This window comes from Bos taurus, chromosome 3 (genome assembly GCF_002263795.3).
Source record: "Bos taurus isolate L1 Dominette 01449 registration number 42190680 breed Hereford chromosome 3, ARS-UCD2.0, whole genome shotgun sequence".
Lineage (NCBI taxonomy): Eukaryota > Metazoa > Chordata > Mammalia > Artiodactyla > Bovidae > Bos > Bos taurus.
The window spans coordinates 15,616,260-15,644,146 of record NC_037330.1 but is presented as its reverse complement, the minus strand read 5'-3'; the positions used below and the strand labels follow the sequence as shown (position 1 = coordinate 15,644,146).

Genomic DNA, 27,887 nt, shown 5'->3' with positions numbered 1-27,887 from the left:
TTCCCTCACCCGCCCCCCCACCCCCCACCCCCGCCCCGCCCCCAACGCAGAAGCCTGCGCTGTGAGGTGGGGGTGGGGAGCCCCTCCTCCACACTCTAAAGGGAGTGAAATCACTTCTGAGTGCCAAATATTGGACACATATTTTGTTTACATTGATTTATTTACAATCCTGCTGGAAGAGTCCCCAGCCCTTCAATCTCCCTTTTTGGGGATTAGAAACCCAAGGTTCCCAGGGATTAATTTGCCCAAAATCACTCAACCTGGATTTGAGCCCAAAACCCACTTGCATATTTCTACATCTCCCAGGGATGCAGCCAAGACAGCTGTGAGCAAAATGGGGAGTTCCAGCCCAGAGGGCCTGAGGTTTGCGGGGAGAGTGAGGTGGCGGGGAGAGGAGAAGGTGAGTACCAGTATGAGGTGGTGGGTGTGGGCTTCCCCTGCGCTTATAGAAACAGCCCTAAGCGACAGAGCGCCCCCAATGTCACAGCTCCTACAGAATTTTATTGGAATCTGAGTCTACAGTTCACAAGCAGAGGTGAGGCCACGTGAGGAGCAGGGCTAAAAGGGGGACTTCGAGTCTCTAGGGATAGCTCCTTCCAAATCTAACAAAACCCCAGGGAAAGGCTTCATGCTGGGCCTCCAGCCAGCCGGGAGCCAGCCGGGCGAATCGAATCCCAGGGTGCATGGGTCAGTGTGTGCAGCCAAGGGGCCCACTCTGGGCCCTCCTACAGACAGACAGACAGACAGACACACACACAAGTTCTCTGGCTTTAGAATCTGAATTGCCGCATACCTCATATCCCACCCTACAGACACAGACACACACACACACACACACACACACACACACACACCACACACACACACACCACACACACACAAGCACTCTGGCTTTAGAATCTGAATTGCCCCATACTTCTTACCCCCACACAACCCTCCTAAAAAACAGGCCTCTCTCCCATCCCCCCTTCACAATCTGGCTGCAAGGGTCGCGGCCCTAAGAATTTGCATTCATTTGCATAGACAGCACAGCAGCTCCAGCTAAGGCCTTTTTGTGGCAGAAGTGGTGTCAGTGCAGGGCTGGGTGATCTCCAGGCTGCTCTGTGAAGGACATTCAATGACACCAACGAAGCTGAGGGAGGTGGCAGCTTAACGGTTCCCAGGGGACAGACAACGTGGGGCCTCAGCCCTGGCGGTGGGGGCTGTGCTCCTCCCTGGGCCCCACAACTCTGTTCTGCAAATGTTTGTCCTTCTTCCCAGACCTGTGGGGGGGCAGGGAGTGGAGGCAGGAAGAGGCCTTTAGAGAACAATGTCGTGTGATGAGAAGGGGGGCCCCCTGACAGGGGACCCTGTTCCCCCTAAGGCAGGTGACAGGGGCAGCCACCATCCATCAGACTGGGGGGAGGGGAGTGTGGCCAGACCTGGTGTCCCAGGACAAGGCCCCAGCTGGGGAGACAGGAAGCAACCTCTCTTACCCCCCAGACCACACAGGTATGGACAGCACAGGGCAACTTGGGAGGGAAAAAACTCTAGCCCCAAAGGGGACTCCCCAGGACCACTCTGGGCTGAGCTCAGGCTCAGCTTTCTGCCCTCAAGAGACAAAACCTCAAACTGAACACCGACAACTCAGGGCCCTTCACACACACAGACACCCCGCCCCACCATCACCTCCTGCCCCTTGCTCTGTCCCACTGACCCAACTCCCCCACAGCTGCCCACCTCTTCTTCAGTGCTTTGTCTCCAAAGAAGTGGCTGAAGATGAAATCCTCAAAGTCGTCCACCGCGTCGTCGTCACCTGTTTGTCTCACCGCCACCTCCTCCAGCTGGTCCTCCAAGGCGTCTACAAAGTCGCGGAAGCGGAGGCGGTCGTGGCGGAAGATGCCATCCTCGCCGAAGTAAGCGGGAGAGAGGGGCAGCTCCTCGGTCAGCGGCCCAGCCCAGGGCAGCCGCGCCAGGTACGTCCTCAGCAGAGAGGCCAGCTCCTGTTGCCGCACGGGGGCTAGCTCTATACCAAAGAAGGCCAGGCCCTCCTGCCGGGCACACTCATGCACACCTGAGCAGCCCTGGGGTGCCTGGTACTTGTGCCTGGACAGCTCTGCCCAGAGTGGCAGGGGGTCATGCCTGTCTTTAGCCCCTTCCTTCCACCGAGGGTGTTTCTGCCTCTCTCCAGAGGGGTGGGGGCGCCCACTTTTCCTGGGGGGCTCCTTGGAGCGCTGTTGCTTGCCATCCTTCTTGCCCGCCCACTCCTCCACCCTTGGCTTGCCCTCCTTCCGCCTCCCCACCAGCTCCCTGTCCTCCTCACCCCGCCAGCTCTTCTCCCGGCCGGATGCCTCCTTCTTATGTTTCCAGTGCTCGGTCTTCCAGTCCCCTTGCCTATCCCACCACTTTTCCTTCCCACTCGGCTCCCTGGAATTCTGGAAGTGAGGCTTCTGATGCCAGGCCTCTGAGACATTGGCAGGGACCCCAGGGTGCTGGCCCCAGTTCTCCAGGCCCCGCAGCTTCTGGGCCAGCCTGTGACCCAACTCAGCCAGGCCAGCCCGGGCTGGATCCCCTCGGCCCGCCTCCTTCAAGCTCCGTTCCAGGTCCTGCTGCACAGACCCCAGCAGCCGCCGCTGCCGCTCCAACTCTTGCCTTAATGCCTGGGCCTCAGCCTCTAGTTGTTTCTTTTGCTCCAGGAAACCAGGGCTTGGCTCCTGCCCCGTGGGGCCTTGCTCCTTGGTGACCTGGCCAGCCTGTGGGCCTCTGCCCCACTGGAGACACAGCCCATCTGCACCCTGGACACAGTCAGCCTCCAGTCCCTGAAGCTGGGCCCGCAGCTGCTGCAGCTCTGACTCCAGGGCCCGCTGGGAGGCCTCGCCCTGCTGGAGGGCCCCTCGGAGCCGGGCATTCTCCTCTTCTAGCCCTTTGGGCTGACGCATCAGGCTCTGAAGCTCTTCCTTCTGGGCCTGGAATGGGAATAGGGATAGAGGACCCAGGGAGTCGTCAAGGATGGGTCCAGTGCCTGCTACCCTAATTCCATTCCATTATAGCCTTTATGGCCTGAGAGACTCAGACGATTTGGTTCTCATCTCCCACCCCATCTGCACCCTTCACCTGACCCTGGGACCCCCAAATTCCACCACAGGCCTTAGCTCTGTCTGTTTATAAGCCCACACGTCTTTAATTCACTTAAAGAGAGCCAAGATAAGACTCTCATTGCCCTATTTCCACCTCCCGTACCCAAAACAGATATTATTAACTGATCACAGCACTTCTTCCCACTGAGTCTTGGCATGTTCTTCAAATCCTTCTCCACACAAGGCTCCAGGTAGACCATGCCAATCAAGCAGAGGTGGCATGCCACGTGAAGCAGATATGCCAGTCCTGGCCTAACCCTTAGCATGCAGGACGGGAACAAAACATGGAAGACGACTGGACTCTAGTGGGAAAGGGAGGGACTGGACTCTAGTGGGAAAGGGAGAGGGTCAGCGTGTGTGGGTGAACACAGGAAACTTCTTTGCAGGGAGGAAACTGGACAGACAGACACGTGGCCTAGGGAGGGTGTCTAGTCCACCCCAACCTGCTTGTGCCCACCTGCAGCTGGGCCTGCAGTAGTCGGATGTCCTGGTTCTCCTTGGCCAGCTTATCCAGCAGAAGGGCCATGTTCTGCAGGCTGGGGACACTGTCCAGGACCTCTGAGGTCTGTAGCTGCTGTAGTCCATCCTAAGGGCAAAGGTGGCTCAGTCAGTAAAGAATCTGCCTGCAGTGCGGGAGACCCAGGTTCGATCCCTGGGTTGGGAAGATCCTCGAGAGAAGGGAATGCTACTCACTCCAGCATTTTTGCCTGGAGAATTTCATGGACAGAGGAGCCTAGTGGGCTACAGTCCATGGGGTTGCAAATAGTCAGACACGACCGAGTGACTAACACACACACACACACACACACACACACACACACACACACAAGGGCAAAGGAGCCAGTCACCCCAGCCCAGCCCCACGACCCGACAGCCCCCACCAGGCCCCTCACACAGATGGAGACAGTCACACATGCCTGCCCATCCCCCACAGCCTCCAGCATCTCAGTATCAGACTCCACATCTGGCAAGACCTGCAGGTCCACTTCCTCCAGGGGCCCTGTGGGAAAGTGGAATCCTGAAGCTGGCCTCAAGGCACACAGAGCCCTGTCCTCCTCCCCCTCCCTGCCCGCCCCCAACACATACACACAGTCACTGTCCTGTCCTGGACCTCACCCTATGGCTGAGGGGTCCAGCAAGGTAAAAGGTCAAGGGTCACCCCGAATAGCTGACATAAGGCCTATAACTGAGCAAAAAATGTACAGCCCCCAGCATCCCTACTCCTGACCCAGAGAACTGCCCCCATCAGCCTCCCTCAGGGCTGGAAGGGGACAGACACAAACTGGTCAGGGCCCATCGTCACTCACCACTTTCAGACTCTGAGAGACCACCTGAAATGGAGACAGAGGAGTCTGGTCAGGCCCTCAGAAGCAGGGGCAGAATGGGGTCAGAGTACTGCAAGAGGGGCCAGAGCAGAGCCTCAAGGTGCCAGCAGGGGAGGGACCACTCACCAAAGAGGAGGACCCCCAGGCCCAGCAGGACCAGGGACCCGAGGAGACACATGTTGAGGGAGATGCCCAGCTGCCCGCCTGCACCCTCGCCCTGGACCTGGTCCTCCACACCCAGGGTGGCCGCGGGCTGAGGAGTGCCGGGCTCCCGACCCCGCCGCCTCCGCAGACCCTCCACATCCACATCGGTGTCGTCATCGCTGCTGGAGTGGTGGGCCTCCTCCCTGATCCAAGCTGGGGGAAGGGAGGGGGCCAGGACAGTAAGGCAACTGGAGAGACAGGACAGACAGACAGACAGACCGGAACCAGAAGCAAACACAGGAGACCCCCAGCCCTGATCACAGAGGGAGAGCATGGAGACCCTGCCCACATGTGCCTGGGCATCAGTGACCACCCCTGCCCAGTCTGGAGACCAGTCCTTTCTACTACGTACAAGATACAAGAGCAACTTTCATCCTAAAAGCGCCCTCCTGCTCCCACTTGTGCCCCCTGCCCTGGTTCTGTCGGAAACCTGGCCATGCCCTCTCAGCATCTCTTTTCAATGCCTGGCTGCTCCCAGTCCTAGAGGCAGAGGTCTCCCTGGCACCATTTCTGCTCTTCTGCCCTTCTCACCGCACACACAATCACCCAGTCTCACCCACCCCGCCGGCTTTCCCCTAGAGCAGATTGAGTCCCTCATTCGTAAACTCCTGACTGGCCTCCCTAGAGCTCCAGGCCTGGATGTCTGACCACCTCCTGTCTCTTCCACCTGGCTGTCCCTGGGGACCAAACACTCCACACGCTGCCTGCCCTCCAACCTGGTTCTCTCCTGGCACCCCCCCCGATGCAGGGCAAGACGCCAGTGCTCCACGAGCCAACCTCAGCCCTCCCTCTTTGCCTCACATGCAGTTTGACAACACGACCCCTAAACATCTCAGCAGCACATGCCTCGCATCTGCCTTAGTTCAGGTCTTCCTCAGCTTCATCTGACTGCAGTTGCCCCCTAAATGGCCCCGGACCCCGCCTCCCCCTCCACGCTGTCACCCCTCAACAAAGATGCATTCACACACTCCTGCCACCAGCCTTGGACGCAGCCTCCTCGGTACAGGACAGGGGAACCCAGCCCGGTGTTGATGCTGCAGCCCTGGCCTGCAACGTTCTCTTCCTCCTACCCTACCTACCAAAAGTCCACTTGCTCAAGGTTCCACGCAAATGTCCCCTCCGGTGTGAACCTTTTCCCCAACTGTCCCTGCCTCTCCCTCCCCTCGACCTGTCCCCGACTAAACCACTCTCCCCCCCTTCCTGTGGGGGCACCTTAATCACACCACCTTTGCCCCCTCACAAGTCCGACTTGCACCCTGGCTCAGTCTAGTCCACCTCTTACACAGGCCGTGAAGCCAACCTGCTTTCCCAGAGCTGACTCGTGGAAGGGACTCAGGGAATGAGAGCCAAATCTAGAGGCAAGTAATAGAGGAGGCCCCACAGTAGAGAGGAAAGAGTTAACCTAGACCTAGGCCCTGCCACTTATCAGCTGTGTGACTTCAGCCTGAGTGTCCCCGGGGGTGACGGTGGTGAGGATTCACTGATACAGCTTAAGGAAGGCTCCAAGCTGCCAAGTCCTAGGGCCTGGACCAGAGCTGTGCTCGGCAGTGATGTCTATCTATTCCCACTCCAACACCTTCTAGAAGGATAGTGACAGGAGAAACAAGGAGGACTCTCACCTGTTTTGGGGGATGAAGGCAGGCTGCGGTGGGGGCTCTGATCCTCCAGGTCCTGTGAGTCTGGTTCCAGGCCTACCACCTCAGGGGTCTCTTCCAAGTCTCCCTGGGCCTCTGTGTCTCCTGGGCCAGGGGACTCCACTCCAGGGTCATCACCTTCCAGGACACCCTGCTGCGGATACAGCCGTGAGCACTTCCCACTTCCCCTGGCCCTCCCCACTTCCCGCCCTTCCCCCAGAAAGGTCCTCACCTTGGCCTCAGCCTCCTCTGACAGGATGGGCCCAGATTTGGAGCTCTCATTCTGGGACACCGTCTCTGTGGCGGGAGAAAAGACTCAGGAAAAACACCACGGCCCCCCTGGCTCCCACAGGCTGCAACCAGGCAGGAAGGGGCAGGAGAAAGCCAGGATGGGATAAGGGAAGGTTTAAAACTGAGATCAATGCTGGGAATAAGACCAACTGGCCTCCCTCTCCCTGAGGATACTGGGAAACCCCAGAACATGGAAGACAGGTGGCTGCACCGCCCCCCTCAGCAGGGCCCTGTTACCTCCTCCATCCAAGGTCCCAGCCGATTCCTCAGCAGCTGCCCTGGAGGGGCTCTGAGGGGCCCGGGGAGCTCTCTCGGATTCTGGGTCATTCCCAGATTCAGGGCCCAAGGTCTCCACAGGCAGGCTCTGGGGGCAGGGGTACAAGCAGAAGGGCTGCTCTAGAGGAAGGACGGCAGGACAAAACCAAGAGCACCGGGTGCTCTCCAGGGTGCCCGAGACCAGCCCGTGCCCAGGGGTCCCAGCCCACACCTTACACATACATAATACACTCAGCAGTGGCTGCTCCAAAGTGGGCAGGGGGCAGCTGGCACTGTGACCTCTCTGCTCAACACAGTGTTCAGCCATTCCCTAACTTCACTTGCTGCTCTGAGGAACTTTTGGAGGCCAAGTTTCTGTGAAATGAAGACGCACCACTGGGGACTTTCCCGGTGGTCCAGTGGCTAAGACTCAACATTCCCAATGCAGGGGGCCGGGATTTGATCCCTGGTCAGGAAACTAGATCCTGCATCCACAACTAAGACCCAGCACAGCCAAAAAAAAAAAAGTAAATGTTATTTTTAAAGGAATCCTATATTTACAGGAATTAACTTCAGCCTCCTGGTACTTACTACAGGCTGTGTTCTTATACTGACAGCATAGAAAGAGGAGTCAGAGTAAACCCACCCTACATACAGCCTGGGCAGGCACTTTGCCTGGTCTGTATGGTGAATGGGAGTACATGGAGTTGAAAAAAAAAAAAGAATTAAGTAATTCAATCAGACATTAAACTAATTAAAAAAAAAAAAAGGACCACTGGCCCAAGACACTGGACCACTCTACAAACCTGGCAGCCCACCACCACCTCCCCAGAGAAGCAGCTGCAGCCTGGGTCTCCCTCCCCACAGGTGACCAGCTCAGTAACTGGCAAGAGAACAAAGTCCTCTGGAGCCCAAGGATCACAGTCCCATCCCCCACGGGCTTCCCCCCAGTTCTCACAACGGGCCACCTGCTCCATCTGCCAAACTTTTCTGGCTTTTCCTGCTCCCTGCACACCCCTCTCCCAGGAGCTGACAGAAGCCCACCTCACCCCAGCCACAGCCAGCCTGCCTCCCAGGGTGTTCTCAGCCAAGCCATCTACAGCCTCAGCCTCTCCTTTTTCTGCAAACGCCCCCTCAGCAGGTCCACCACCTGCTCATCCCATCCATGGCTTCCGCTAAACTTCCAAGAATAATTCTTGACCTTAATATGTTTCTTTACAAGACTCTTTTTTTAAAAAAGATTTTTTTAATGTGTACCATTTTAAAAGTCTTTATTGAATTTGTTACAATATGGCTTCTGTTTTATGTTTTGGTTTTTTGGCCCCAAGGCATGTGGGAATCTCAGCTTCTGGAACAGGGATCTAACCCCCAGCCCCTGAGTTGGAAGGCAAAGTCTTAACCACTGGACCGCCAGAGAAGTCCCTCTTTACAATTTTCAAGTCATCTTTTTCTCCCAGTCCCTCTTATGTTAAAGGAAACACAACTCCTCCTCGTTAAAGGGAGGACAGCAAGGTGAAACAGCTGGCCCGAGGTCCCCCAGCTGTCTGCAAGGCAGCCAGGGCTCTGGCTGGGAGCACGGCGTCGTCCGCTCTGCCAGCCAGCCCCAGTCCATGGGTCCTGCTCCAGCATCATACTGAGGGCGGCTCCCTCACTCCCCATCAGTTTCTTCAAGGCCACTCAAACCCGACGTCTCTAACTCAAACTCCTGAGCTACCTCCCTCCCTGTGGGATGAACATACCAAGTCCTTGACAAACTCTCCAGCCACTCCATTCCCCATCCTGCCAGTCCCCTTCTCAGAGGCTTCAGGGCACAGGAGTCCACTGGGTTCTCATCCCACCAACTACAACCTGGACTGCAGGACCTTCAAAACGCTCTCCCCCTGTTCCCACACAGCCCACATAGTGGCTGCACCCTCTGCCCACAGCAGCGATGGTCCTGACCCCCTCCAGCTCAGAGCCTGCCCGCTATTTTCCATCAAGGGGCGGCCCGAATGCCTGAGCCAGACCCTATAGGCCTCCTCCGGAGGCTTGCAGGCTCTGATCCAACCTCACTTCAACACTGTCTGGCCCACGTCTCCACCTCCTCCATCAGACCTCCTCAGTCTCCCCAGCACAGCTCATCTACTGCTGCCTCAGCACCTTTGCTAATGCTGTTCTCCCCACCAGAATTTCTCCCCTGCTTCTCACAGCTTACCCCAACAATTCCTTTCTTTCAAGCCACGGTCCAACTCCCAACTCCTGACTCCTGGGGCCTGATCGTATTCTCCCTGCCCCTGGAGTTCCTCTCAGAACCAGCAGGAGGTGACAGGTGTGATAATCAGGAGCAAGGAAGGGGGACAGACCCAAAAAGCAGCCCAGCCTGGCCAGAAACCCTATTCCATATGGTTCCCAGGCCTGCTCTTCCTACCTCTGAGCCAGCAAGCACCCAGCTATTGTCCGAGTCTGGGCAGGAGGCCATCACCGTTGAGGTCCCCACAGCTGCTGAGGCTGCCACCTGCAGAGAAAGGCTCTCTTAGGGACTCCAGCTCCCTTCGGGGGAGATGGGATGTAGACAGAAGCCTCAGCTGGGTTCCAAGTGTGAGGGCTGGGCATTCACTTCCAGAACCAGCCTGGTTCCAGTCCTTCTGACCCCAAAATCCGAATTCTTCTGGGCAGTATTTGCCTTGCAAATCAGAACGTACCAACAGCTGCAGTGAAGTTTGCCTTTCCCAGGGAGCAAAAGAGCCCTTGGGAAACTGGGAAATGGAACTGACCTTGAAAGGTCAGAGAAGCACAGGGCTGGAAAAGCTCTGGGAAAAATCCAGGCCAACTCTCTCCTGTTATAGTCAGGGAAAATGAAGGCCCGAAAACTGGCTGACTTGACTTGCCAGCGATGAATAGCAAGTGAGAAGACTGAGGAACAATCTGGCCCTCCCTTCCCCTCCCCAGGCTCCCTCACAATCCCACCTCCTCCCCCAGGGCCTGGAAGAGGAAACCCCATGGCCTTCATCAGCCACAAGTCTCCCACCAACCCATCACCCACCGTTAAGTCCTCTGTATGGTCTAGTCTGGGGTCCTGTTCACTGGCAACACGATGGAATCAATCAGCTAAGATTCTGATATAACTGAGTTCAAGGATCAAGCTCCGAAAAATCTGCCAAATGATTCTCACATGCAGCCAGGGCCGAGAGCAACAGCACAGCTTACATCCATCTGAATATACCTTTAGTAAGTTTCCTTGTCACTCTCCATTCTAGGTCGTTTCCCTTCTTAGCAAACTCCAGCGTTTCACCTGAGGACACTTGAAGGTGACTAGGAAAAGGGATTTGTGGCAACTCTCATGTATACAGAAAGCACTGTACCATTTGCAAAGCATGGACAATAACCACGGTTGTGGCCCTATTCCCTGCTAATCTGCTCTGACATGGTGGAGTAGGGGTGGGAAATCACTCCAGCTTCAAAAGCCTGACACAAAGCAGGACAAGAAGAGAAGGACCTACCCCTCCGTCTATGACCAACACTATGGCCCCAGGCTGGCAACCGGGCCCTGGCATAAAGCTGAGGGGCAGATGAGCTAAGCCCCTGGTCTTGGACTGTGATCCTTTAGAGGCTTACAAGACTGCTTGCTGAGGGGCTAGAAGGATGGTAAGTGGAAAAGGATCCTGAAAGGAAATCCTGGGGAGAGGAAGTAAGGCTGGGGTAGAAGCGCAGCAGCTCTACTGTGGGAAACCACTACACTTCCCCCTTCAGTGGGACACACCGTGAGAGCCCTACACAGTGCCTCCCAGAGACAGGCCCCCATCCCACGAGGAGAGAGAAGAACGGCTGCAGTGACTTCCCCACACCGCAGTCCAGCAGGACACCCCCGGCCAGCTTCTACAGGCATCCACAGAACCATCACTGTGCTGCCTTCTGGTCTCAGGCCCCACCCCCGCCACTCTGTCATCATCTCCCCACCCCAGTTGCTGCGTGTGACTCTTAACAGGTGGCAGCAGGAAGGAAGTGGCAGCAGCTTGGGCTGAAGTCCCTGTTTACCCCTGGCTGTGTACAGCCTGCTCAGGTCCTCCAGAAGCAGGCACTATGGCAACCAGGGTGATGTCAGACCTACTGTCTCCATGGAAACCAGAAACGGTATTTGGGTCAACGAGACAAACACTTCTGAGACCCAAACAGAATACAGTCCGGAACCTGTGCACTCAGGGTTCCAAACCCTGGCTGGTACCTCTCTCTTGGTTGGATTCGCTGAAGATCCCATAAGTTCTCCCTGTTCCCCCCCAGGCCAGCATCTCACTGCCTTATTAGGAAGTTCTTTCTGCTGTCTAATTCCCACCCTTCCCTGCTGCTTTCAGATCTCTTTCTTCTCATCAACCTCTTGGAAGAACACCCACCTCCACCCCCTCCTCACTACTCCCTCTCCTTTTTTCAGGCAAGATTCAACAAAAACATCCTGTAAGGATTGTCAGGGACTTGTGCTATTTCCAAAAGACAGCTAAAGGGGGAGCTCTGCCACTCTGTTCAAAGCTGGGAAGTTTCGTCCAGCTAATTTCAACCGCTCTAAGAGCTGTTTCCCCAAACCTCTAAAATAAAGCACCCAGGGCTACAAAAACTTGTCTGGGAGACCCAGAGCAAGTTCCTGTTTTGCAAACGGCCGCCCATGATCCCCCTCCCTCCCGGCCCAGAAGTGACAAACAGCTCTATAGATCCTGGGTGGAGCTCAACCCTTCAACGTTCTACCCCTCCTCTCCTCTACCCTTCCTCTCCTGGGGATCTCTGTTGCCCCTGCCCCGCTAGGGCATTACCTGACCCAGCTTTTGCTTCAGTCTTCAGCTGAACTTGTTGCTGCCTCTCCGGCTTTACAGATACAAGAAAGGAAGGTCACGTGACTGGGAACTGACCAATGGAAAGCCAACTTCCCTGAGGGGGGCGGAAACTTTTGGCCAATAACAGCTAGACTTGAGAGCCGCGGGGGTGCGGCGGGGGCGGGGCAGTGGGGGCCGCCTGCAGAGCCCCTAAACCTGGGCTTACCTCCCGGTGGGACACTGGGGTTCCAGCAAACTCAACTGGGGGTCACCTCCCCTCCTTTTCCAGTGGCTAAACAATTTCTGAAGGGAAGACCCAGAACTGAAAGGCAAGGGGGTGGCATGTCCAGGACAAGGAGCCAGGTTGGTCCCAGGATAGACAAGAGACAGCTGCAGGATGGGGGAGGAGAGTGGCAAAGTGTGGGTTGTCCCTACCCTCACCCTGGCGCCGATTGTTTAAGGATGCCACTATTCTTTTTTAAAAGGGGCAGAGAGGGGTGCTGAAAAGCATCCTAAAATGCAATCTGCTAGACCAGGGCAGCCCCTTCCCCCACCCTTGGCGCTACACTGACCTCCTGACTCAGGAGTGGGAGTGGGGCACTACACGGAGAAGCACTAATGGCAATTGTCTCCCTGAAGCCTTGGGGCCGAAGATCCTGCTTGGCTCTAGGCCTGGCCCAGGAATGTGCTCAGAAAGGAAACTTGTGTTCTCACAGCAGGGACACAGGGAGAGATGGGGCAAAGAGGCCTCCCCAGGCTCCACAGCTTGTATTAGGTCAGCTCAGGGGCCTGACTCTTCCAGCTATCCCCACTTCCAGAGACCCTGGGGGGTCCCTGTCCTCACCCCCCCAACCATCCTCACCAGCAGTGACTGACTCATTCCAACCTTGTGCACACCAACACCAAGGAGTCCGGGTGTGGATCTTCCGAGTCATTTTATTAATCCAACCGTACAAAACTTTCCCCACCACATCTCTGCCACCCCCACTTTCTTCCAAAAAGCAGTGGCATGAAAGGGAGAGAGGGACTAACCAGGCAGCCCCCCATCCCTGGCCAGGAGCCATCTTACAAAATGCAGGGCGGTGGGGGGTGGGGTGGGGTGGGGTGGAGACCACAAAAACATCAACAGATAGAGGGGCAAACAGAACCACTAACACAACACAAAGTTGAGCAGTGAGGGGGTTGCCATCTCTGCTGCTGGATGGCAGGGAACACTGGAAGAGAAGCCGAGGCCACTCCCTTCCTTCGCACAGCCTCGAAGGCTGCATGCTCCACCGGGGGAAGGCAAGAGTTCTGCAGTATACCTGTCTTCTCTTCACATGTGTAAAGTCCCAGGAGAAGTGGGGGCAGGGGACCACCAGCTTCTCTCAGGGCCAGACCCCTAGCCTGCCTTCTCTACCCCATTTGAGGAATGTGTGTAGGAGCTGTAGGGAACAGCACACAGCTGTTAGGGGCTCCTCATGGGGCCCCAGACCCATCTCTGGCAGGCAGGGCTTAAAACATAAAAAATAAAGCCTTGGCATGGAATTTGGCTGAGAAGGATGAGAACAGCTCGATCACCAGGCCAGAGAAGACAGAACAGCAGGGAGAGAGGGGAGCAAAAACATCCAGGCTCTGGACTGCATTCTAGTACCGCATCAGTGAGGGTCCTGCAGACTCCCCAACCCACAGGCTGTGACAGGGATCCTTTTATCAGGAGAAAAAATGAGGTATAAGGGCTCTGCGCCTTTTCAAGCTTTCCTTCCATCAAGGCAGGGAACTCGAGGCGCCGAAGTTGAAGACCAGCGCTTAGTGGGGGAGGAGGGGTGTACAACCACAGAATCTGGGCTTCCAGGACAGTCTGAATGTCAAATATTCTGGTCTGTCAGACCACACATCCCAATTTTTGGCAAAAACATGGTCATTAGGGAAAAAGCACAAGAGAGGCTGAGAAAGGACCAGTGACTTTGGTATGAGGGAGATATGTCCTGACAGCATCTTATCTACTGTCTCCAAGCCCCAGATCACCAAGAACTGCCATAGCCACGTACTCTCCTGCTTCTTCAAGCTATTTGGTTTCTGAAAGGGGACGAGATGGACAGGTGAAGGAGTCAAGGGGAAGGTAGGAAAAGGGGAAAATCTCCATTTATTCCCTAAAGCTATCTCCCAGCGCCCATGAAAGGGCTACCGCAGAGATGGGAAGAGACCCAACTCCTCTGGCCAGAAACCTTTAATACTGGACTCCAAACACTAAGGCTGGAGCTGTGGAGCTAGAGAGGCATGTTAGGCACAGGTGTTGGGGGCATCCATCATCTGTAGAGGGGACACCCCTGCCCTTCGGATCTTCCTCCAGCCTCTTTCCTCCTGCAGCCATACCCCTGGGTTTCCAGAGACAGCCACCAAAAATGGCTCTCTTGGCAGGGCTTTGGTTTCCTGAACCTCTGTAGATCTCAATGCGTAAGTTTCCACAAGAGTGAGAGATACAGGCTCTTCTGCCTGCCCACCTCAGTTCCTTTTTCTGCCCCCAGGAGCCACTGGGTTTCTCCCCCTTGGGGATGGGAAGCCGATGGAAACCAGGACCAAGAGCCAGACAAGAAGGCCATCACCCTGAAAGAGCAGGGAGGAACATGTGCACTTCCCTGGGCCCCTCGCCAGCATCACCCATCGTTAGCGGCCACCAGCTGCCCCATGCCCTCGCGGATGTAGACAGACTGAATCTCCTTGGTCTTGAGGCAGAGATCGCAGGCCCAGACAGCAGAGGCCTCGGTGGTCAGCAGCCCATAGGCGCTCTCAGTCATGCCTGTGCACTCACGGTGGAACCACTTCTGGCAGGAGGCCTCACACAGAATGGCATCTTGGTCGTCATTCACCTCGCTCCGACAGGCACCACATGGATACACCAGGCCTGGGGGAGGCTGGGGTCCTGAGCCCCCACCTGCCTTTCCAGGGGGTGCCAGGCTGTTGGCATCTGGAGTGCCCCCACCCCGCCCACTGCTGTTTGGAGGAAAACTGGGCTGATTCCCATTAACAGCAGCAGCCGGGGAGCCCGAGTGGGGCTCCTGGGGAAAAGCAGTGGCCGCAGGGGGATTTAAGGGCTTCCCCCCATCCTCACCACCAGGGCCAGGAAAGCCAGGGTCCGGACCAGGGAAGGGACTTGTGTTGGGAGGCAGGCTGGGGAGCCCCTGACCAGGTCTCTGGAGAGAAGGGCCAAAAGGTGCCCCTGGCTGGGCAAAGCGTTGGGGGAGAGAAGGGGGGCCCAGCTCCCCTCTGGGAGGTTGTCCCATGGTGGGTGAGATCATGGGGCCAAATCCCCCCACTGGGCCTGGCATCATCTGCCCACCAGGCGGGCTAAAGTTCTGACCCAGAGGCTGGTTGAAGGGTTGGCTGGGAAAATTCATGTTACCTGGGGGTGGATAGCCAGGGCCCTGGGGGGGCATGTTGAAAGCAGGGCCCATGGGGCTGGGAGGGAAAGGGGGTGGCTGTCGACGAAGAGGCTGAGGACCTCCTCCACCCCCAGTGCCATAGCCTGGGGGTACCTGGCCTGCCATGCCCCCCTGGACACGGAAGCCCCCAAAGGGGACGGGACTGCCAAGGAATGGAGGGGCCGCGCCCCCCACCTTAGGGGCTCCGAAGTCATCCTCAAAAGGGTTGGATGCAACCAGGTGATCCACCATGGGAGTTGGGGGTGGTGCAAACTCCGTCAGGTGAGAGTACGCAGGGCCCTGGGGAAAAAGACGAGGGAAAGAGGATCATGGAGAGAGACCCAGAGCTAAACCAAGAGAGCACCAGAAACACAGAACCAGTTTTAGAGGCTAGTACCGGCCAGTTCAGACAGACCTTAAAGTGCAACGAAGAAACAGTGGAGACCACAACCAACACAGCGCCCTAACTGTTCTGAAAAGGGGCAGAACTACACTGGAATCCTAGTTTTGACACTGAGTAACCTCAAAGTCCTGGAGCAGGCACTGAACATGTTTAAGCCTCAGGTTTCTCACCTGTAAAACAATGCCATCTCCCAAAACCACTGAAGCATTTTAGCACAATCCCTGGTACTTAGAAAAGGTTCAGCAAGTGATAGCTGTTATCATCATGGGGGAACCAGAACAGGACAAAAAGGGGAGAAGACGATTCTAATCCCCGCTGACAAAATCTCTGGTCAAATCGTCTCATCCCTACCCTACTCCCAAAATGTTATAAAACTGAAGGAAAGGACCAGAAAAGGAACAAGAAAGACAACTTTCTCTTCCCCCTGCAGCTGATGCAAGATGAAGACATTGGGGTGACAGAGCAGAGAACCCAAAGGGGCTACCAGAAATTACCCCCACAACCAACCACCATTCACCTGAGTGTTTGACTTCCTTCGCTTCTTTTCTGGACTCTTCATTTGCAGACCTGGAAAGGCAGTAAAAGGCAGACACAAACAAGTTTCCCTGAGGTTTCCCCAACATCCTTTCTCCCAACCACGATCTAGGAGATTCTTCTAATTTCAATATATTCTTGTTTATTTACTTAGTATCTAATACTTTGTTAGATACTAACAAAGGTACACTACGAAGAAGAAATGGGATGCCACACTCTCAGCTGCCTCTTCCTTTAAATGAGAGACGTCCCCATCTCTTGATAGCCTCAGACTCCCAAGTGGCTCCTTCATTCCAGGTGCCCCAAACTCTAGGATCGGCAGTCAGTGACCCCTCGTCCCCAACCCCTGGAGGGCTCCACCCACCTATCCTTTCCACTGAGCCTCCCCTCTCTTCAGGGCCCTCAGCCTGAGAACCGCCACCTCCCCGGCCCGCCAGCCCTCCCTCCAGGTCCGAGAGTTCTGAGCCTCGCCAGCGCCAGCCCCAGCCCCCTCAGCGTTCTCACCGGCCTTGCCCTGCTTTCTCCCGGTGCTGGGCGGCGCAGGGGGCGGTGCGGGGCCGCCACCTCCCTCCAGCTTGTCCGGTGGGGGCGGCGCCGAGGCGGCCATGGAGTGGGGGACCCGGGTCAGCAGCGGCGGGGGACGGACGCGGCCTCGGGGTGCACCATGGCCCGGAAGGGAAGGCAGGGGCGGCGCAGGCCCCCGCGCGGCCGCAAGCCCGACGTGCGGCGAGGCGGGGGTGCCGAGCCGCGGCGCCAACTGCACGCTCGCCCGGCCTCACCGCCCGCCAGCGGCCGCAGCCACAGGAAGCGGAATTCGGCGTGGCAGCCACCACTGCGCTCGGCGAGGAGGGGGAGCGAGGCCCGGGCCAGACCCTCCCCCGAGCGCTGGGCGGGCAGGGCCGTACCAAGGCGCAAGCCTGGGGGAGGCCGTCTCCAGCCCGGGAGCGCGGCGTGCCGGCTCGCTAGGGAAGACGGCAGCCCGTCGGCCCTGCGGCTGGGCCGTACCATCCCGCGCCGAGGGGCCGCCGCAGGGGTGCACGCTGGCCCGAGCCGCCTGGGGTCAGGCTGTCCGCGATCCCACCCCGCCTCGGTCCCCGCTGCAGACACGAACATCCCCTGGCACGGTGGCCCCGTACGCCGCACCCCGCCGCACCCTCCTACGCGAATCCCTAAGTTCTCACTCAGCGCGACCCAAGCGAGTCCAGGTGAGGCCGAGTCCGGCCTCCGGCCTCCCCTCCTGCCGTGGGGGGCGCCCAGAGCCAACAATAAGCTGAGACAGAGACCTAGAGGCCGAGGTAGAAGAAATATGGACTTTAATGAAGATTCTTTCCCTTTGGTATAAGTGAGACCCGTGAAAACATCCAAACAAAAAGAAAAGAAAAAAAGGGAGGCGAGGATTTAGTCCACTCTCCCTTATCTACAAGGCCTAAAGACAGAGCAGGACCGGATCCTCTGTTGCTGCTGCAGGGCGAGGCCTGGAGAAGGGATTAAATAACCGTGACCCAGGCCTCCTGTGAAACCAACAGCCAAACTTATGCCTCCCCGCCTCGCAGTGGGAGGGCCAAGTTTCTCTAGTCCTAGCTTACACTCCACTTCTCTGGGTCTCTGGTAGAAAAGATAAAGCTACCGGTTCCAACTGCCCCACAGGCCAGGGTGAGGAAAATGCCAAGAGTCGTAAAAGGGCTTTGAAAAAGTCAAAGAGGTGATGTATAAATGTCATCGATTATCATCATTTTGTGCTCAGGAATAAGCTATGGAAAACAAATTAGGAAAGTAAATCTACAGCCCTAAAATATACACATATAAAATAAAAAATAAATGCAGTTCCAAACCTACCGATGGTATCTGGGGATTGTCTACTGCTTTAAAGTCTCAATGCCCCTGTTCCCACCTCTACCAAATCCAGCTGGGATGACAGCTCCATCATCCCCCCCAGCACCCCTGCAGGGGGAGGCAGGGCAGAGGCCAGGAGGAAGGGCTGTACTTTGGCTGTAGAGTATAGCATGCATGCAACATGGGAGGGGGGGCTTACGAAATGTATATACAGACCCCTGGGTGAGGGGCCCCGGCCACGAGGCACTGAGCAGGGGAGGGGTCCATCTCCCCACTGGCTGAGAGCAGGGCGCCGCGGCAGTCTCTAAGGGCTGCACATCCCAGGGAGAGGGGACAGCTGCTACTCCTGCCTCTGCTGGCCCAACCTAAACTGGAGGAGGTGCTGAGCGAGGAGAGGACGGGGTCCCAGAAGCCAAGAAGCTGTCAGCACCCCCATCCTTGACTTCAGGGGCCCAAGAACTCTTTGCATAAAATATCTTCAGACCTAGGAGATGGTCAAAGGCACAAAGTTTGAATGCTGGGAGGGAGGGTTGTTGAGAGGAGTCTGGGGTACCCTGAGCCCAGGGGTAGACTAAAGGTATGATTCAGTTCCCCTTCCCTGAAAGGGTGATTGCTCCACTGGGCCTATCGCCACAGAGCATCTTCCATGACCAGGAGGCATCCTGCCCAGGCCTCCAGCACCCACCTTGGGGAAGAGGGTATCAAGTTGGCACAGGAAAGGCCCAGGGAAGGGGGCCACTCTGTACATTAATACTTTGGTGAGGTCTGGGGAGAAGCAGGACTCTACCCCTGGTTCCTGACTCAAACCCTCTCACTCAGCTGCATGCTGAACCCAGTGTCCACAGTATCTCCAGCCCTACACAAGGCCAGGCCCATGGAGCACTCCCAAGTGAGGTCCTAAGAGTCAGGGAATAGGGTGGAAGGGACCGCAGGGCATCTTCTGAGAGAAAGCACTGGAACAGGTCACAGTTTCCGCTCCACAGGCTGCTGGAGACACAGTTCGCTGCCCGCAGAGATGATGGGCAAGTGATTGTCCATGTGGTAGCTGATGAGGTGACTGACACTCTCAAAGCGGTGATCCTTTGTCCGAACCTGGGGAGTGGGAAGGGAGAAAGTCGAATCAGGTGAAGAGTCAGATAAAACCTCAGTCTCTAAGGCCGAGGAAGCTGGGATAGTCAAGAGGGTTGAGGCAGGAGAAAAAGATGGCAGGAGAGGGAGGGCCCTCGGTCCTGATCACTGAGGCTTCTCTGGGAAGAGAAGCTGGAGACAGCTGTGGGAATGGGCAAGTCAGTGAACTGGGAAAAGGCAGAACAGACATCAGCCCAGAAGTCGTGAAACTGAAGGCTAGCTACTCCTTACTTGACCTAGAGGAGGACAGTATGTCTCAGAAGAAGATACACAGTACAAAAAAAAGACATGCAAAGGAGGCTGAGACTGCTGTAGGAACAAGACCAAAGTTATGACGGGCAGGGGGCAGTGCAGACAGGAGATAGGACTCTGGTCTGATCCCTGAGTCTGGAGGAGCTGGGGAGGCCCCTGGCTCGTCTCGTGAAAAGTTTTGGGATATTTAGCCTCTAGACAACTGACAAAGAGCACTACAACTTCTGAAGGATGGTTTCCTTATTTGTCAAAAGAGGGACTGGTGAGATGACCACTTCCTAGCTCTCGAGGGCATAACGTTTGAGGACTGGCCAGGACTGAAGGGAATACAGCTCAGGTGAGGGATGTGAGAAGGGAAGGAACCCTAAACCACTAGACGAGGGAGCCACCAGACACCTTGAGAACAGGGGAGGCCCAGATAGAGGTGCCCAGCGGACAAAGTCTAGGAAGCAGTGAGGGAGGAAGAGAGCCACAGGTAGGCTGCTGCACCTTCCTTTCTGCCATGCCCACCTACACCCCTGCCACACTCACCACACCCTCAGGGTCCACCAGGAGCAGGTGCTTGGGCTGCCCACTCTGCAGGCCGGTGAGCACGTACTGGCCCGGCGTGGTTGTGCTTTCCCGCACAAGGAAGTCCCCGTTGACTTGTAGCAATGCCTCAGCCTCCCGCCGGCTCAGCTTCCCGTGGAACCAGGGCTCCCCTCGGAGCTGCTCAGCCATGGCTGTTGACTGGGGAGGTGGAGGCATTCGCAAGGCATCTTCAAAGGGCTCTGGGATACAGAGAGAGGGCTAGGAGAGGCAGCTGACACAACCCCACCTCAGGACCCAGACCTTTAGGGAGGGGAGGCCAGGAAGGAAAGAGCAGAGAGGCAGGAAAAGAGGAGGAACCAAGTGGGAAGACAGAGACTCAGAAAGGCGAGAGGTATACTTACTCATGTCAAAGAGGTCTCGGGGTGCACTGCCATTGATGGTAGGATTGGGGGGCCCGGCCCCAGCCCCTGCTTGCCGGGCCTTGTCTAGGTTCTGGACATTGACATAGGAGGGGTCATCAAAGAGCTCTCTGCCTGCTGAGGAAACGGAGGCTTTAGAGTGCCCCCCGCCCTGCTTCTCACTCCCCCTCTGCCCCTCTCAGTCCCCTTCATACCTGAGCTGGGTGGCGGGGGCGGCATCTGTCTGCGGGCTTCTGGGTCTCCCCCAGCAGGCTGCCCCACAGGCTGAAGGGACCAAGACAGAGTGAAACCAGAGGCCCTAACCAGATGTTCCCATCCAAGCCCCGCCCGCCTCTATCCAAGCAACTTACCAGCGTGGCTCCCAGGTGGCTGGGGGTCTGGGCACTGGGCGGAGTGGGTCGAGCAGCCCCTGGGAGGGCTCCTTCCCGAAGCCTCATGTCCACCACACCCCCAAGAGGTGGTTCCTTCCCCGGGAAGTCATTATAGTACTGATGGTCAGGGGGCTCTTCCTCCTCCTCATCCCAAGCTGAGCCATCAAAGCCAGCCATCCTGAGAGAGACAGGAGGGAGAAAGGAGTGTGGATGGGAGGACAGAGGGAGATGGGAACAGTGGTCATGTATTGGGTATTCCCTGAGGGGTAGGCCTCAGGCTGGGTGTTTCATATATAATCATTTCACTCTCTGGGCAACCGATAAAGCAGATACTGTTTCCTTCTCCAGTTTTTTAGGTGAGGAAAATGATGATCAGGGATAAAAAGATTTTGGTCACACAACTAAGAAATGGTCGGATGGCATCACCGACTCAATGGATATGAGTTTGAGCAAACTTTGGGAGATAGTGGAGGACAGGGAAGCCTGGCGTGCTGCAGTCCGTGGGGTCGCAAAGAGTTGGACACAACTCAGCGACTGAACCACCACTACTACTGGTGGAGCAGAATGTCAATTCAGATTCTGCCTTAACGTCATGCCCTTGATTGTCACGTAGTCTCCCAAGAGGGAGGGGAAGCACCAAGTAACCAGGGAGGGGGTGCCCCAGAATATTGCAACACCTCCTCTAAATACTCGATCCTACTGGTCTGAGGTGGGAAACGTGACCATCTCAGGAAAAAGCCATCCTCCCTTGCCCAAATTCTTGATGGCTTCTAGAGACAAGAACGTGAAGAACTAAACTACATACGGAGAGAAGCACAAAAGGACAGACCAGAAACGAGACGGCTGGGAAAAGAGAAGCCCATCTAGCCAGGGACAAGCTGGGCGTCCTGCACTGCAGCCCCGCCACGGGCACCCGACGGGAAGAGCTGGCCCTGCAGCGGGCAGGGCCACGGAGCACCTTCCTGCCAGCTACAGGAAACTTAAGAATAGCAGGAAGCAGGGGCATGCAGGTTATTTCCTTCCCTGCCCTTTTCTGAGCTGGAATGTGGGAAGAGGAGGCCTCCTTTTCCAGTTCTGGTCTGGGGCCCCCGGGAGCGGGCTGCCCCCGGCCCCCCACCCGCCTCGCCCGCGCACCTGTCGTGGGGGGTGACGAGCCTGGGCGGGTTCCTGAGGTACTGTTTGAAGCGCAGCTCGAAGGCCTGGCCGATGGTGCTGATGACATCCTGAGCGAGCCCTTCGGGACACTCCAGGATGTGGCAGGCTGCGGGCGCAGCAGAGGCTGTTAGGGAGCTGGGCGGCGGGGGGAACCGTGGGGCTGGGAGGAGGCACAGACGGGGCCCTCGGCCTCTGTCCTTGGCAGGAGGAGCCCCCGGGCCCTGCTCACCTGCCCCTTGGACAGCCAGCCCCGCCCAATGCTCCCATCCACACCTCACCTCTCTGATTCACCGGGTCTTTGGCAACATAGGCAACATACTCGGCTGTGTCCTGGGGTGGACAGAGGCAGAAGAGGCCAGTTAGCTAAACTGTACAGCCCCACCCCACTCCTGACCCCTTCAAGCCCAGTCTTTCTCAGACACTGCCTCAATCCCAGCAGGCTCGCTTCTCTCGCCAGTGTCCTCCCAATCCCCTCACTCTCCTCCCACCACCTGAGCTCCATTCCCCAACTCACCGGGTCCCCGCCGGATGCAAACGAGATGGACTGCATGTGGTGGTTGGCGATGATCTGAGCATTAGGGCAGAGGATGGAGAAGGAAAGGAATGATGGGCATCAGGCAGCCTCAGAGTCTACTGGGCACCACCCACCAATGGCCAAGACCCCGGAGTCCCAGTCTCATCCTTTTGGCTTCTCAACGTATGTTCTCCTAATCTCCTCCTTCCCTACTGTTCCGCTGCTCCCAAGCCTTCTCTCCCAGATAACCAAGTTCCCATTTAGCCCTCCCATTGATGTTTCTGCCCACCCCCCAGCTGCCTCACCCCACCAACCTGTTTGCAGTCTGCGGCCATGAGGTTGAGGCTGCTGGTGGAGACGGTCAGAGTGATTGGCATTCCAGCAAATTTCAGGTTACTCCTCCCCAGAATGGAGCTGAGTGGACGGCTACAGGGCTACGGAAGGGCCCAAGGGTCTCAGAAGCTGGGGGGTCCCCCACACCAGGAAACCCCCACACTCCTGCCTTCCAGACTTCTCCCCACCTGCCCCACACTAGCCTTCCCCCTGCTCCTCCACATCCCAGCATCCCTAGCCCCACCGACCCCGGGTACCTTTCTCCTCCTTGTTGCCCCCTTAGCACCCGGCACAGCCTCACACACCAGACTGATGGCCTCCCTGGGGAAAGAGGGATACTCAGACCCAGAGCCTGCCTCCCACTCGGCTGGGGCCGCCACAGGGCTGGGGGAGGGGAAGGCCAGGCCAGACTCCAGGGGCACTCCAGGCTCTTTGTCGTGGTGGATTGAATTAAGGGCCTTTAATATTTGATGACACTGAGAGGCCGCTTCCTGGCTGATTGGGTTAGGGCCTCAATGGGTCTGGCCCCACCCCCTTCCAGCTACCAAATGTCCCATCCCCTTCCCAAAGGCAGCAGCAACCTTCCAGCTACCCCCATTTTCCACTCCAGCTCTAGCTGCCAGCTGCCTCTGCCACCTCCCCCACAACTCCCGGGGCTGGATAGTAAGAAGGAGCCAGGTCAGAGTTGCCCCTTTACATTAGGACTTAGACTCACTTCCCTAACTTTCTCTCAACCCCCTTTACCACCCAAAGATAAGCCATCACTAGCACCACCACCACGTGACCCATGCTCCCCACCCCTCATGAATCCTGGGACCACTCCTCCCCAAGCCCCACTAACCTGGTGACCTGAGTCCGGGTGTTGAAGTCAAGGGCGCGCATTGACTGCAGGACCTCCACACAGCCCATGTACTGAGGGGAGGGACAGGGGGACATCGGTAAGCCACCTCCCCCCACCTCTTCATAAAAGGCCCTAGGACTTCTCCTTCCTTGGTCCCTCGGGGAAGTAAAGATGAAGAAGCTCTGCCCACTGCCCATGGATATATCCCACAACAAGCAGGACAAGAGGGGCAAAGAGAGAAGGCAAGCTAGGCGGACCTCATGCCTGTGGGAAGAGAATTTGGGAGGCGTGACGGGGCATCGGGTGGGATGGAGTGACATCTCCAGAAGCGGGCAGGAGACCGGAGGGGATAGTCAAGAGTCACTCATTCCAACACTTACTAAGGGCTTGTGCTGGGCTTTGTGCTAAGCATGGCGGGGTGGGGGTAGGGGAGTCACAGAAGGAAGGGGCCCCAGACAGAGCTGGAAGGGAAGAGGTGAGAGAATTGGAGAAGGGGCAAGAAAGGTTTAAGAAACAGGACAACCGAAACCAAGGGAGTTGCTGGGGAAGAGCAGGGGGGAAAAAACGAGATTAGTAAGCAGAGGAACTGGAGGGGTCCGGGAGGGAGTGGGAGGGAGAGGATGTTCACTCACCCGAACCAAGTAGGAAACCCCGGGTCCCATGACTTTGTCGTTGGGATGCAGCCAGCCCCGCGTGGGCTTATTGACAAAGCTCCCGTGGCGAGTCCACTCCTCGCCCCCCAGCTGGCCCCCTTCCACCCGAGTCCTGCGCCCGCCGCCTCCACTCAGCTTGTTCATGTCCTGGAGGAGGGGCAGGGGGCCTGAGTCCAGCGTGGCTGCCCCTGCGACCCCCTCCCCGTCCTCATTTGCCCTTCCTGGCTCCCCCTTCGGGCCCGGGCGCCCCCCAGCTGGGCTGGCCAGCTTCAGGCTGCTCATCCGGGGGAAGAAGGAGCACAGGGTGGTGGGGCTATCGTCCCCAGGCACAGGTGGCAGCACGGGCCCCAGGGACGAGGCTGAGGGGGACGGCAGCTCCTCCGGTGGGGTGGACCCTGAGGCCCCCTCCTCCAGCGATGACAGAGACTCATTCCGAAGTGGGTTATACTTGGGCTTGGGGGGCAGGAGATCCATGGCTGGAGTGAGAGGGAGGCTGCTGCCCAGCCTGGCCCCCCTGCCAGTCAGGGCAAGGGGGCCAGGCAGGGGGCATCCCAGGCCCTTAGTCTAATCGGACCTCTGTGGCCCAGGGATCTCAAGGGTCCTGGGGAGGGAGAGGGACAAGTAGCTCTGCCTTCCCCGGCTCAGACCCAGACAGTTTCAGGCCCCATCCCCGCCCAGCGTGGAGCCTCTTCTCAGGCTGAGAAGAGAACAGGCTGGACCTAGAGCTGCCTGGCTCCTCCCCAGGGGCGGGGAGCTAAGGGGAGAGACCAATCCCAGGGACAGTGCTGACTCACAGGCTCTGAGGGGCTGAGCCCCCAACACTGCCCCAACCCAGAACTCTCGCAGGGCAGAGCGATCCATGTCCCCCTGCCAGATCCCCCCACCCAACCGAACAAACAAGTAATTAGGGGAGGAGTAAAGTGGGAATGCGGGGGAAGGATGGAGGAGTGAGAAGGAAAGGAGGGCGATAAGAGGAGGTCTGGATCAATCCAGACCGGACAAGGGCAGGCCAAAGGGTGCAGGAAGCTGAGGGAGGGCGGTGGCGTGGCGGGGGTGGGGGTGGGGGGGGGTCAGGGAGGAGGTTGAGGGAGGAAACAGAGGCAGCTGGGGGTGGGAAAGGGAGGGGATCCCTGAGCTCAGCAATTCCCTTCCTGTCCTGGTTGAACACTCACATTCCCTCAGCCTCCAGCTCCAGCACCCCCTCACCACTGCCCCACAGAGGGGTGACGGCCCTAGGGAGCCTGGGCCATTAGCCTCCTTGGCTCTCACAGCTGTGGAGGGAGCTAAAGAAATGGGAAAAAGAAGGGCATGGTCCCAGTGGATACAGGGAGGGGCCAAGAGGAAAAGCAAAGCTGTTAAAGTAAGAAGAATAAAGTCCAACCTGGTGGCACATCAGGCAGCCACCAGGCAGGAGCTGGAGCAGAGGACAGTCTGGTGGAGGCTTGTTCTCCGTGCATGGCGCCTACCATGCCAAGGAGCAGAGGCCCAAGCCAAGTACTTTTCTGCCCCACTCTTCCACAGGAAAGTAAGCTGTCAAGGGTAGAAGGGGTGGGGGGTGGCCAGGGCATTGACACTAAGGTCAGATCCCTAGACCTGCAGGTGAACACATACCCCTCCTTTTTAGTAGTGACCAGAAAGCGCAGGTATCCACCACGGAGCATGATGCCCCTCATACCAAGGACAGTCTGGCTGAAGGAGGTGGGGCAGTGTGACAGTTCTCCAAGAGAGGTGGCCAGGAAGGGACAGAGGGGCAGAAGACAAATCTGTGCTCATAAGAAAGGGGTGCCAGAAGAGGATTGAGGCTGGACACAGGGAACAGTCCCAAACTCATTCCTTCCACCCACAGCATCCTGCCACAGCTCTGCTCCAGGGGGCCACAGAGGAAGTTGGAAAGCAACCAAAAATAAGTAGTAAAAGATACATATACCCTCACCAGGCTCACCGCGGAATTACCTATCTTTAGATTTACTTCAGAATATTAAAAAAAAATGCAAATTATCGTGTTACAGTGATTAACAACCCTGACAATTAAAACATGTTAGATACTGTGCTTATCACCGCCCCCGTAGTCCTCAACCCAGGAGAGCTTTACCACTCCATGCACAACTCCTGAGAAGAAAATCTATCACTGTTTCCTAAGGCCTCAGCACTCAGAAACAGAGAGAATGAGGAAAGGATTCTGCCAAAGCCTCACCGCTCCCCGCAACACACACACACCAGGATATCCTCATCTTTAGAGGTGGGCATTCTGTGGGTGCCTGCAGAATCCAGAGACAAGGAATGACCAACAGGTGTGGGCATGTTTAGAAAAGAAAGAGGAAGTAGGGCTCTTTAAATTTACGGAGGAAGAAAGAAGATTGCTACTGGGAATCTGCAGGAAGAAAGGAGATTGCTACTGAGAATCTGAACGACTGGGTGTGGGGAAGAAGTTGCATGTGGCTTTTCAGCCCAGCAGGGAGGAGGAGGCAAGAAAGGCGGAAAGTAGCAGGAAATGGCGAAAGCCTCAGGAATGTTTCCAGCAGGGAAGGCTGGGCAAGCAGGACCAGGAGAAATGCCTAGACTAGAACTGTTTGGGGGAGGGGAAGAGCCAGAGAAGTGGTGGGGCCTGAAGAGTCCCTTAAAAAAAAAAAAAATCAAACAGCAAAAAGGACACTGTTACCTACACCCATTCCAAGCCACCGTCTTCAGGTGGTAGAAAACTTTCTCTTCTGTCACACCCACATGTCACACATCGACAAATCCACGGCCCTACCCAGCTCCCGTCGTACAGGTATGAGACAAACAGCTGTTTCTGGGGTGGAGTCGGTCCTGGGAAGGGAAACTCAGGGAGTGGGGCAGGGAATCTATGAGCAAGTCTCCCTCCCACTCTCGTGCCAAACCCCAAGTCCAGCCCCCTTCAAGTAGGTCCACCCTTGGAAGGGGCTAAGGGAGAGAAAAAGGGCTGCCTCTAATCTCTTACTCCTCAGAGTCAGAGATGTGAACTTTTGACTTCCTATCCAGTGGAGCCTAAGAGCTCAGGAAAACTGAGCCAAGGGCCCCAAAGAGAAAAGGAACGAGGAAGCGCCAGCAGGTGAAGTTTCTGGGATTGAAGACAAAGCTCCTGAGGCGATGACAAGGGTCCAACCTGGATAACGCTCCTGAAGGGGCGTGGCCCCTCAAGACGCGTGCACCAGAGACTCCAGGGGGAGAGGCTTCTGGACGATCTGACGTGGATTAAGGAAGGGGCGAGGCTTCTAAAGGGGCGGAACCCTTAGGGAGGCGTGGCCTCACGAATTCGAATAGTTCCTTGAGTAGCAGCAGGGTTCTGCCCTTTTGGGAGCTAGGCTTTTGATAGACAGGTGTTAGCGGAGAATCGTCTCGAGGAGGCGGAGTTTCGGGGAATCGGAAGGACTAACGCAGGGGTTTGGAAGCATGTCTGGGGGTGGGACTTCCAGGAAAGCTGGACGACAGGGTAGGATTGGGGACAATAAATGGAAAATAAGTCGGGGTTCGGAGAGCCCCCTGAAGTTGGGAGGTGGGACTTCCGGGGAGGGGGTCTCAGGGGGCGGGACTTGTAAATGAAGACCGGAAGTAGGGTCCCGGGAGAGGGGTTCCGGGGTAGAGGAGTGGGTCACCTAAGAAGAAAAATGTCCCAACTCACCAGGACTTCATGGAGTCTCCGCACCGCACCGCGGCCCGATTTGGTTCCGGATCACGCCACTGCCTCCTCAGGTCGCCGCTCCAACTTTCTCCCCGGGCCCGGCCTCCCTGGAGAAACTTTATTACACTCACTTCCGGCCTCACTAACCCCTGACCCTCTACCTCCTTGTCCCTCCTTCACCCGTCCCACTTTCCCGAATCAGCCAATGGCAGCGCGAGGACGCGCACAGTGGCAATGATAGCCAATAAAAAGCCTATTTTTTACTTACGGCAATTC

General features: G+C 56.9%; 3 protein-coding genes, 1 long non-coding RNA gene and 1 other non-coding gene across 17 annotated transcripts; 2 read left to right on the top strand and 3 right to left on the bottom strand.

The window, feature by feature from the left end:
• Positions 1–141: 141 nt before the first annotated feature.
• On the bottom strand, positions 142–11,667 carry PBXIP1 (PBX homeobox interacting protein 1). Of its 3 annotated transcripts, none has more exons than XM_059882735.1 (11): positions 9,848–11,667; positions 9,233–9,319; positions 6,808–6,934; positions 6,512–6,576; positions 6,265–6,433; positions 4,568–4,798; positions 4,424–4,447; positions 4,034–4,116; positions 3,574–3,702; positions 1,720–2,945; positions 142–1,262 (listed from the first exon to the last, which is right to left on the bottom strand). In XM_059882735.1, the coding sequence occupies exons 2-11, from the start codon at positions 9,281–9,283 to the stop codon at positions 1,184–1,186; spliced, it is 2,184 nt and encodes a 727-aa protein (XP_059738718.1). In that variant the 5' UTR covers positions 9,284–9,319; positions 9,848–11,667; the 3' UTR covers positions 142–1,183. The 3 variants fall into 3 exon arrangements, with proteins under 3 accessions (XP_059738718.1, XP_024842212.1, NP_001068733.1); XM_024986444.2 differs by having other exon boundaries at positions 11,604–11,667; NM_001075265.1 differs by having other exon boundaries at positions 146–1,262; positions 6,265–6,430; positions 11,604–11,623.
• Positions 7,400–7,530, top strand: LOC112446115 (small nucleolar RNA SNORA51). Its single transcript, XR_003034187.1, has one exon. It is a non-coding gene; the product is annotated as a small nucleolar RNA SNORA51 (small nucleolar RNA).
• An 854-nt stretch (positions 11,668–12,521) lies between the features above and the next one.
• Positions 12,522–16,721, bottom strand: PYGO2 (pygopus family PHD finger 2). The gene is given in 3 exon segments (NM_001102242.2): positions 12,522–15,304; positions 15,925–15,974; positions 16,446–16,721. Coding segments are annotated over 3 exon segments (1,218 nt in total). The 5' UTR covers positions 16,549–16,721; the 3' UTR covers positions 12,522–14,239.
• A 509-nt stretch (positions 16,722–17,230) lies between these two features.
• Positions 17,231–27,743, bottom strand: SHC1 (SHC adaptor protein 1). Of its 11 annotated transcripts, none has more exons than XM_005203675.5 (14): positions 27,612–27,743; positions 26,631–26,779; positions 23,951–24,118; positions 23,319–23,389; positions 22,735–22,798; positions 22,459–22,578; positions 22,145–22,198; positions 21,909–21,960; positions 21,610–21,790; positions 20,455–20,653; positions 20,299–20,368; positions 20,087–20,221; positions 19,686–19,924; positions 17,238–18,866 (listed from the first exon to the last, which is right to left on the bottom strand). In XM_005203675.5, the coding sequence occupies exons 3-14, from the start codon at positions 24,113–24,115 to the stop codon at positions 18,738–18,740; spliced, it is 1,479 nt and encodes a 492-aa protein (XP_005203732.1). In that variant the 5' UTR covers positions 24,116–24,118; positions 26,631–26,779; positions 27,612–27,743; the 3' UTR covers positions 17,238–18,737.
• Positions 26,792–27,884, top strand: LOC132344832 (uncharacterized). The gene is made up of 2 exons (XR_009493849.1): positions 26,792–27,422; positions 27,615–27,884. It is a non-coding gene; the product is annotated as an uncharacterized lncRNA (long non-coding RNA).
• The last annotated feature ends 3 nt before the right edge of the window (positions 27,885–27,887 follow it).

Coding starts and splice junctions, on each gene's coding strand:
- PBXIP1 (XM_059882735.1), bottom strand. CDS start 9,283: ATGGCCTCCTGCCCAGACTCGGACAATAGCTGGGTGCTTGCTGGCTCA. Junction 6,935..9,232: donor GGGTGCTTGCTGGCTCAGAG/GTAGGAAGAGCA, acceptor CCCTGCCCCCAG/AGCCTGCCTGTGGAGACCTT. Junction 2,946..3,573: donor TACTGCAGGCCCAGCTGCAG/GTGGGCACAAGC, acceptor TTCCCATTCCAG/GCCCAGAAGGAAGAGCTTCA.
- SHC1 (XM_059882857.1), bottom strand. CDS start 24,445: ATGGATCTCCTGCCCCCCAAGCCCAAGTATAACCCACTTCGGAATGAG. Junction 22,199..22,458: donor TGGCCGCAGACTGCAAACAG/GTTGGTGGGGTG, acceptor CCTAATGCTCAG/ATCATCGCCAACCACCACAT. Junction 21,961..22,144: donor TTGCATCCGGCGGGGACCCG/GTGAGTTGGGGA, acceptor TGTCCACCCCAG/GACACAGCCGAGTATGTTGC.